We start from the raw sequence: 10,039 nt of genomic DNA on the forward strand, positions 1-10,039 counted from the left end.
CAAGATAACTGTAGCCATGTCAGGCTAAGTGCCTACAACGCAGATTTTATCCAATCAAAAAAATGATTAAATTGCCCATTTTGTTCTGGGGATCGTGCGGCGCAGACACACCTTGACACTTGAGCGACCATGCAGCCCTTCACCCGCTGTGTGCGCCTGCTGGGCGCCCGCGGCTTCGCCAGTCATGCCAAGCCGCACGTGCACATGCCAGAGACCGCCATGATCAGCAACAATGTGCGTCGTGTTCGCTTCTCGTCGTCGAATTTGCGCCCACTCTAACTATTATTGTCGATTTAAAGGGTACGCACCGATTCGAGCGCAAAGGATGGGAGTACTCGGCCTACATGGGGATGCTGGGCGGTCCCATCGTGCTGTATTTGGGCCTCACGAACGTCCCAGAGACGGACTCGGAGGTCTTCGCCAGGTAGAAATTACTGACCATTCAAGGTATTGTAGCTGCTGGTGCTGACCTGGTTCTAAATTGCAACTGTAGAGAGGAGGCGCTGGCCAAACGCGCTGGTACGGAGTTCCTCGTGCGGCGTCCCAGTGGCCCTGAAAGCAAGCGCTACTCCTTCAAGTCCAGTGAGATCGGCGAGCCGCCGGCTCTGGAGGAGGAGGAGGAGGAGGAGTAGAGACTTACACTGTTCTCCTAACGATAGAGCAGCCGCACACACAAAGATACAAAAGAATTGCCTACTGAGGATGTGGAGTCTGGACGGAAAGCGACTGGAGTAAGAGAGAAACAAACAAATAAGTAGGGCACAAAGTGGCTCTGACTGCTTAAACGTGATTGACGAATCTCGTGACTTAGTTCGACTGCTTGAGAAACGCCTTCACCTCGTCTGCTGAACCGCAGCTCGTGGTCAACACGTCGCTCGTGCCGATTTGCTGTCGGATGAGGCCACTCAGCACACACCCGACCCCCAACTCAAAAAAATGGTCCACTTCCTTGGCCACACAATAGTCAACGCTGTCACTCCAACGAACGGTATGCACGACCTGCTTCTCCATGACCTCAGCGATCTCCTCGGGTGTCTTGGGCGTCGCCTCCGCTTCGACATTCCACACTACAGGAATGTTTGGCTCTTTCAGCTTATCGTCACGCAATAACTGTTGTAGGTGCTCGTGCAGCTCCAACTTTGCGGGTTCCATCAGTTCACAGTGGAAAGGAGCACTAACGTCCAGTAGCATAGCACGCCGTGCCTTTTTGGTGGCCTTTGCTTGAGCAATAACAGCGGCGACAGCCTGTGCGTCGCCACTGATGACCGTCTGCTTGTTCGAGTTGTAGTTGGCCACTTGACAGACTTTTCCCGTGCTAACTGTAACCTCTTGACACAGCGACTCGGCGTCTTCAGGGCGTACGGGCATCAGAGCCGCCATGGCGCCTACACCAGGCGCAACAGCTCGCTGCATGGCCAATCCGCGGAGGTGCACGAGACGAGCAGCATCCGCGAACTCGATGGCCCCAGCCGCCACCAGCGCTGAGTATTCACCCAGTGAATGACCCAGAGCGAAATGCACAGGCGGCAGCTCCGTCTCATGCTGTAAAACACGCAGCACCGCCACAGACATCGACAGCAGCGCCGGCTGAGCCACATGCGTGAGTGTGAGCTCGTCGGCCGGACCTTCCATCATCCTTCGCCGTAAACTAAGCCCCGTAGCCTCGCTGGCCTCCTCTAGTACGTCGCCTACGATGCGCGGCCAGTCTGCCAGCAGATCTTTGCCCATACCCACACGTTGGCTGCCCTGACCAGGGAACACAAGCGCAAGACGACGCAGCGCCATCACTAACGAAGATTTCTGTTCAATTTTGATGATGATACTTAAGAGGTGCACGAGACGGATTATATGAGAGACGCCTCTGGAGCCACTACATGTTGTTTCTCTTATCTAAGTCAAGCACACACTCTGCTAATTGCTCATGAGCATGAATATACGCTGGCCACTTCCGTAGTCGCTCGTGGGTAGTCCTCGTCGTGTCGGATATCTACAGTCCCAAGTCTACCGGCGTCCTCCACGGTTGTCATTGCGATCGCGCCGACGGCCTCCTCCGTTGCCTCCATTGCCGCCACGATCTTCTTGACCACCGCGTCTGTCGTTATTTCCACCATTGCGGCCACCACGGTCTTGACGTCCACGCCTGTAGGTACAACATCAACCAAAAGAAGCATGTTAGCACTTAAGGTCTCTTCCTCTGCGTCAAAGTATCAGCCACTTACATTTGATCACGCTGCTGCTGCTGCTGCTGGTGGTGGTTGTTCCCCTTATTGCCTTCACCTCCACCCTTGTTCTTTCGTTTGCGTTTATCATCAGGCCCACCTTTCTGATCGCCTCCATTGTTGCCGTTGCCATTGTTATCACGACGTCGCTTTCCTTCTGGCGGGTTGCCTGTGGGTGTCTCGCCTTCACTCGCTGGTTCACGCTCACGTTTGCGAGACGACGACACGAGCGACACGATCTTCCGAGCGCCTCCAGTTGGGGTTCCAGTTGGTGGGGCCATCCCAGCCGGTGACGCCGTCGCCGTGGACGGAACTGGAGGCCGCGTGCGATCACGTGCCGCTGGTCTCGTGCGCTCAACAGATTGCTGCACCTCCTTCGCCTTGGCCTCCTTCTCAGCCGTCAGCTGACGACGCAACGCAGCCTCAGATTGCTCTGCTGGGCGTGATCTCGTACGACCAACGTCAGGAGCAAATTGCTCCGACTCACGCTCTTGTCTCGCTCCTCGGTTCGACTTGGTAGACTCAGCATCACGTTCTGGATTTGGCGACGACGTCGACTTGACTGGCTCCTCGTTTCGTGCTGGACTACCGGTACTGGCGGCCTTCGAAGATACCAAGTGTTTCCTTACCGAGTTCGTATCGCTGTCTTCGCGTCCGTGTATTGGGCCACGATTTCTCGAATTCCGTTCATGACGATCATGGCTGCGACTGCGACTGCTGAGCTGCACGTTCGTGTCGCGATCTCCACGTCCTCTACGGCCTCCTTCACCTCTTCCACCTCCACGGTTCGATTGGCCTCGCTCACGTCCACGTTCGCGAGAAGGGCGCCGGTTTTCACTGGTGTTCCCACGGTCCTCCGTTCGATCCCCTGACCGACTCCGACGCGGAGCTGGCGATCTCTCGTGTTTGCCGGACGCTGAGCCACTGCGTTCACGCGTCTCGATCGCGTTCATCGAGTTGCTGCCAGCCGCGGGCGATGACTCACGATGGTCTCGATGACCGCGTCGTTCTTCACTTAGACGGCGCGCACGAGGTGCTTCAGCTGAGCTGTCTCGACGGTCTTCAGACTCTTCACGTTCTACACGACTGCGACGGTCATGAGGTGGCTCAGCTGAGCCACCACGTCCACCACGGCTATTGCGATTGCGATTAGCACCACGTCCACGCTCCGAGTCGCGCTGCTCAGTCCTTACAGACAGTAAGTTGTTGCTACTAGTGTTTTTTCCCATCACGATCTCCCCGCTTTCCAGCTCCTGACTTTCAGCACGGTTTAGCACTGGCTTTGTAGAGTTCTCACGCTTGATGTCGCTGTCCTTATCGTCATCCTTGTCGTTCTTCTTGTCCTCCTCCTCAACGTCTGCTGTATTCTTCTTGTCATTGCTGGACGTCGCAGTAGTCGGAGATTTAGCTGGCGCACTGCGAGTTCGTAGGAGTCTGTCGTCGACTAGTGAATTCTTCCGCTTCGTCAAGAGCGCAAAGTACCGCTTGGCCATAATCTTGATATCTTCACGGTCTTCACTTGTCAGCTTCTCCACGATCACCAAAATCACGTCTGCTGTACCACGACCCGCTGGGAACACATCAATGAGCTTCGTAAGCACCACCAGCGAGTTACGAATGGGCATGTACTCGCCACTCGAAAGAGCCGTCGTGTACACGAGCTCCAGCTGCTTGTGCCAACGCGCATACGCCGACTTGAACTGACGATGAGCGAGACGCTTCTTGTCATCGTGCAGATCCAGACTCAAGCCCATCTTCCCGTGGATCGCTTCGTCATCGTACGTCGCACCGTTCTGGTACCATCGCAGAATGAGTCCCAGCGTCTCCTTCATGAAAATACCAAAGTTGCTCGCCTCGCGCTCTGTAGCACACAACACGATCGCCGACACCTTCATGTTGACCTTGTGAATGTACTGCAAGGTACTCATCTGAGGCGTGGAAAAAGTGTGCAAACGCTCCATAAACTTGGCAGCAAACAACGCGTCTTCAGGCGACATGAGAGAGCGAGGGATCACACACTTCTGCAGTAACTCATCGATGGCAGTCTGGTGGTCGTTAGGTTCGTCTTTAAAAAACTTGCTCTTCATCTTTTCCAGTCGCTCGTACACGCGTTTCCGGTGCGCCACCTGCTCTTTCTGTTCCGTGGTCAACACGTCAATCATCTGCGTCGTCTTCTCCTTCAGCTTCTTCCGTTCACTTGCACTAAGTGATGCGTTGGCTCCAGACGTGACAGAGTTACGCAGACGAAGGATTTCCGACTCGTACTGCTGGAACGGGATATGGATATCGTACAGCTTCAGACCCCAGAACGTCGCATACACTTCTGGTGTTAGTCCTGTGAACGGGTCTTTAAGCTTGCGGTCGGGGCCGTCGCTCGTACACAGAGCTTGTCGGATGTCGTCTAGGAAATCGTCATTGTACATGTACCAACATTTGGCTCCACTGGAAGTACCATTGGCTGCTGATCCGTTGGCAGCCGCTCCGTTGCTAGCTGTGTTCGAGCCGCCAATAGCGTGCACACCCCGCGGGGCAGTTTGCAGTACTGGATCATCACTGCGCATTGCTGGACGACACAGAGACATCGCCAGCTCCGGTTGCACATTAAAGTCCTGAACTAGTGTCGTCATCGACGGGAGCATTTTCCTGTACACCAAAGGGTCTACCACTCCAGCCAAGAACTGCAGCAGCTGGCTGAGAGTGAGCTGACAAGTGTCAAACACACGACCGAGCAACTTTAGGTGCGGCAGCTCTCGGTCTTCATGGTACTCGATACGACTGCGCATCTGGCAAATCAAAACACACAGCGGCAGTGCTAAATCTCGCTTAATCAGAGCATCACGTAGTCTTGGGATGGCTCGACGGTTCTGGAACTTTGGATCTGTCGGTTCGTACCACAAGTGTGGCCCCCCAGCCTGCGCTTCCAGCTGACTCGCCGAGATATCCTCCAAGCTCAAACACGAGCCCATCTTCGTCAACAGTTCGCTGAGCACAATGAGATCCACAGACGCCCAATTCTGAAGACGCTGGACGAGATATTGCAGAAGGCCTGCCAGCTCCACGTTCGGATACTTGCGGTAGAAACTTCCTGAGAACTGGCCAGTGACGTCAGCCAGAGCGAGACATGAGTGCCGTCCGACTTCATAGATTTCTGCGGCCTTGATAGCTCACTTACGAGAACAAAAGAGAGCACATCCATCCCCAGTGGCGTCACGAACTTGAAGGAATCCACCACGGGCTGGATCAAGTTATCGTACGACTGAATCTGACGCAGCATCGTGCGAAACACGATCAAAGGGTTCGAGTGCGCCACATGAGTCAGACTGCGAGCCGACAGCTTCGCTCGGTCCGCTGTAAGTCGTCGCATGACTCCGCGTGTACTCTGCACTACTTCTGCCTCTTTCAGACGCAGTTCTGGAAACTTGTCGTACGCCTCGAACCAATGGAGGTACAGGCGGTAGCGTTCATCACACGGCAAGCCCTTGACCAATTCCCACACTAAGAACGCCGTGCTCGGGTTGCATTCCTGTAGAGATATCGCAGGAAGGAACGTATTCACTAGCAGCGACTTTACCTTGTCCAGAAGAGCAGTACCGTTCTCGTCCTTGTCACCTGAAGCGCTAGTCGTCTTGGCGTGCTCTTCAACTGATTTGCCAACGATTCGCAACAGCTTGACGAAAAGAAACTGGTCGTGGAACAATTGCGGGCCAATCATATCCACAATCGGGAAAACCTCAGACACGCAGTCTTCTAATGTAGCCACACGACGAATGTAGTGATTGCTCGTGCTCGTACCCGCCTTTGCCTTTTTTGAAAAAGTCGCTGATGCACCGCTCTTGTCACTGACAAGCTCCAGACTGCGATAGGACAGAGCAGCGTACACCTCCTCAATCATCACATTCACAACAGCACAGAGCTCTGTAGTGAGCGGTGTAAACGTAAGAGGGTTTACTCCTCTCTTCTGGAACCACCAAATCATCTCAAAGGCTCGTTCTCGTGCGCCAATCTCCAAGAGCCCAATAATCAATCCGTACACCTGGTTGTGCTCTGTGTCCTTCTTGCGTTTCTCCGCAGCCGCTGCTGCTTCATCGTCGCCTCCCGGCTTGTCAGTGTCTTTCTTAGCAGCAAGACTGATTTGGCCAAACGACCCCGCTTTCTTAATCATCTCCTTCTCATGCTCCAATGACATCTTCAAAATGGTATCTCGAGACGGCGCCAAGTGTGGCAAAAGCGCCTCCAAATCCAGCAGCCCCTTGTTCAGTAACGTAGCAGCGAGACGGTAAAGCGAGCGTGGTGTCGTAACTCCTTCCGCAGCGGGGGGATCGCGCTTGTAGAACTGGAACTTAAAGCCCATAACATGTGGTAAACTCTCGCGCTTGAAAATGTCCAGAAGCTGGGCGAAGCAGTCGTTCCTCGGGCGCATCTCGTAGGCGTCCAGCACCAAATCCAAAACCCGATTTGCGTCTAAATCAAAGTAGCCAATGAGCGCCATCAAGTCCGTTCGGGTTGCCTCAAGTTGGCTCTTGGCCACGCCTGTGTGCAGTAGGCACAGCACCTTGGAGAAGCCTTCCGTCTCCTCACGCAGCAGGTTGTACTTGGTCTGTGTATATAGAGTCTTCGTGTTGATACGCACCATTTTCTTAGCAAGCAGCTGCGGCTCGGGCGCCAGCTCGGCGTCGTGCAGTAGGTCGAACTCGAGTAAACCCTTGAGGTTCAATAGGGGCACAAGCTTCTCGTCTGCTACGAACTTTACCAGTGCACAAAGATTGCGCCACTCTCTCGATGTGTGACGATCATGGCCACGTTCACTGGCCTCCACTTCGTTGCTGATGACCCACAGCAGGTCCGTCAAGAGGTCACACGCCTTCGGATGCTTCATCTACAGAGTATTACAGTGTAAAACCATTAAGATAGTAGTGAAAAGGGTTGCTTCAGGACGTGTCTGTACCAGTTCGGCCTCTTTCAGCAGTCCCAGCATCTCCTGCTTGGTCAACTTGGCGTTTAAAACGTTCCATACGAGCTCGTACAACAAACGTGGTAGCTCTACAGCAGCAGCGTTTAGCCTATCCATGATTAGCTGTGTGAACTCAGTTGCAACACGCACCAGAGTCCGCATCAGGGGCTGAAAAATCGTCCAAGCCTCGCGTCACACGCGCCAGTCTGCACGGAACAGAGACATCAATTCTAAGACCATTCTGAGCCCAATGCCACGTCTGCAGGCTCTACGTACACATCAAAACGTCCATTGTCCGTCCAGTGATGCAGCACGCGCTCGCCGATGAGCGTCAAGCCTTTGCGGCCGTTGTCCATCCTCGCTCGATCTTGCAATTCACCCAGCACCACTATTTTTCATACTGAGACCTCTGTGCCAAAGGGGGACTATAACATGGTGTAAACGAACCTAATATTGTGTGCAGCACTTGCTTCAAAGTACCGTATCGCACTTGTTGATTCCGACAGCAAGTAAATTTCGACATGAAATTTTATCCAATCAAATCGCACCAAATAGAACTGTTGTCATCAGAGAGCCTACCATTCAGCACTTGTGCTCGCCGGCCGCCATGCCCTTGTGGGGAGGAGCCTTTCTGCATGTGGTGACGACGCTGAGCTGGTTGCCCACCAATACCTTGGGCTTGGTGTCCCCGCACCAGAAACGGTACGAATCAGAGCCTATGCTGGATGACTTGCAAACTTGGGGCTGTCTAGCACACGTGCGTGTTCCTCCTGAGTCAAGACAGGCGAAAGAAAAGCTGGAAGCAAATGTAAGACTGTGTTTATTACTGGGTTACAGTGAGGCAGCCCTAGGCTACAAGTTCATTGACCTGGTGACAGCGCAAGTGGTAACAGCTCGTAGTGGCAATGTGAAGTTCCATGAGGAGTTCACGACTGATAGCATCTGTTAGAGAACGCATTCTTTGATGGTGACCATACACTTCTCGAGACTGTACCCGTGGCGCGCATCAAGACCAACATGGTGACGTACCTTCCAGGCTGGAGTGACGGCATCTGTGGTGTATTGATTTCTCCGTAGTTGCGGATTATCACCCGTCGACAAAGAAGTGACACCGCCCAAGATGTTCAAGCGACGAACCCTCGGTCAGGTGATGTACGGAGACGCCAAGGTGCAAGGGACTCGACGGCGTCACCTCCGAACGTTCCACGAGTATTGGATACGGGCATATGTCACTGAATCCAGGCTGTCCTTATTATTAATAATAGACTGGCCGGATTCGCATTCAGCGGACCATCTACGGTACGAACCCTCAGTGGCGGTTGGGATGAGTTCGCGGAAGACTCAGCGACCCTTGGAAGGCACGTTCACCGTCTGGGACAGGGCGCGGACCGTTAAAGATGCTCATGCGACGGTGCAGACGACGCTTGGCATGCAAGAAGATCCATAACGGATCATGGTTCACTTGATATTTGTATATTTGATTAGGACTTCTTATTAGGAATATACCCGAAAGGGTAAGCTTAAATACAGAACAGAATTTCCACTCAAGCACACAGAGCGACGTCCGGCTTCAAGGTAAGCGTCTGTGGTGTAGCGGGATCAGCAAAATCTGCGAGATTGCTGGATCCAACTTACCAACTGCGCCCAGACACCGACTAACGGAGGGGGTCCCCCGATGATCCGTGTTCTGCTGAACTTTCCTCATCTTGTGTACCCGTCGGTAGGGCGGGATCTTGCTCTCTCGGTAACTTCCGAAGAGTTCAAGTGGTGAAGCTTGAGTGTCTTGGCGAGACGTGGGGATGGGGTGGAGCAGCAGTGGAAAATCTTCACTCTGCGTCCGTGGATGGTTCCGAATCCTAAGCGAATATTCGAGCTTATGGATCCGGGGCCTAGATCGTGGATCTGGCCGTAGGGTTTCCTTGCGGGTGTGTTCCCTTGCCTTTGTAGCTCCTTTGCGTCGTACTTGCCGCCTCCTGTGACGGGATCTTGAGAGTTGAGAACCTCTAGGGTGTAACCGACCAAGTAGTAAATTCGGTTAACCTGTTGGATCTGCACGTGTATAGGAAAGCTCACTAGGTTGTAGGATCTGGCCAATGTATTATCCAGTTATCGCTACCAACACTAGATTCGCAATTCCCAACCTTCACGGAGCTCGTACGGCCAATGTAGTTCCGGTTCTTGAGGGCGGGAAGGCACTTGCGTGTTACTGTGCAAATTGAGGACTGTATTGATACTTAAGCCTATACCTGCCTGGATTTCTACCTTCTATGTCTTTCATCTGCTAAATCCCTTACCAGGCTCGGCTGCATGTCCCTTCTTCCCTTGACGCATCATCCCAGCTGTGTTATCTTCAGATCCACCGGATCCATGCCGTAATCATCATGGTCACTGTGGTGTTGGAAATCCCACGTGAACTCTAGCTACAGATGTAGTTAGGATGTTCCCACAACAATACGTCTACTAGGATAGTAAACGATCGTTCGGGCGGACCTGAAGACCCCAGTTCTGCCCTTGCAGCGGGACAAACTGGACCTTGTAAACTACTTATATAGGCCAACCAGTAAAATAAGAACACGCTACTAGCACGAGCAAAGCTAGCAGGTGTTTTGAATCCTCGTGGTCCCAACAGCGGAAGGGTACCAGGCACAAGTAAGCCTTTTACGAGATCACCGAGTGTTCAACACTCGGCTGGAAGAAATAAAAGGGAGGCAATTCAAGCACTCCCAGTCGTGCAAATAGGCAACAATAAGCCGTCACGTAAAACCTCCCGATAATAATCGGCCAATACACAAAGTATCTAAAGCGGCCGGATGAACCCTCGCTACAGAGCTTCGAGCTAAAGAGAGGCATAACACACTCAAACAAGCTT

The 10,039-nt window shown here is 53.2% G+C and overlaps 3 protein-coding genes across 3 annotated transcripts; 1 reads left to right on the forward strand and 2 right to left on the reverse strand.

Moving 5' to 3' along the window:
• Positions 1 to 89: 89 nt before the first annotated feature.
• PITG_14282 (uncharacterized protein) lies at positions 90 to 790 on the forward strand (the record flags this gene model as incomplete). Its single annotated transcript, XM_002899317.1, has 3 exons — positions 90 to 234; positions 300 to 424; positions 494 to 790. 3 exons carry the CDS (start codon positions 130 to 132, stop codon positions 630 to 632), a joined length of 369 nt encoding a protein of 122 aa, XP_002899363.1.
• A 17-nt stretch (positions 791 to 807) lies between these two features.
• Positions 808 to 1,785, reverse strand: PITG_14283 (malonyl CoA-acyl carrier protein transacylase, putative; the record flags this gene model as incomplete). The annotated part of the gene is made up of 1 exon (XM_002899318.1): positions 808 to 1,785. The coding sequence occupies one exon, from the start codon at positions 1,783 to 1,785 to the stop codon at positions 808 to 810; it is 978 nt and encodes a 325-aa protein (XP_002899364.1).
• A 638-nt stretch (positions 1,786 to 2,423) lies between these two features.
• Positions 2,424 to 7,526, reverse strand: PITG_14284 (uncharacterized protein; the record flags this gene model as incomplete). The annotated part of the gene is made up of 6 exons (XM_002899319.1): positions 2,424 to 2,458; positions 2,554 to 5,265; positions 5,313 to 7,095; positions 7,165 to 7,259; positions 7,321 to 7,376; positions 7,447 to 7,526. The coding sequence occupies 6 exons, from the start codon at positions 7,524 to 7,526 to the stop codon at positions 2,424 to 2,426; spliced, it is 4,761 nt and encodes a 1,586-aa protein (XP_002899365.1).
• Between the last annotated feature and the right edge of the window lie 2,513 nt (positions 7,527 to 10,039).

This window comes from Phytophthora infestans, genomic scaffold (genome assembly GCF_000142945.1).
Source record: "Phytophthora infestans T30-4 supercont1.32 genomic scaffold, whole genome shotgun sequence".
Lineage (NCBI taxonomy): Eukaryota > Oomycota > Peronosporomycetes > Peronosporales > Peronosporaceae > Phytophthora > Phytophthora infestans.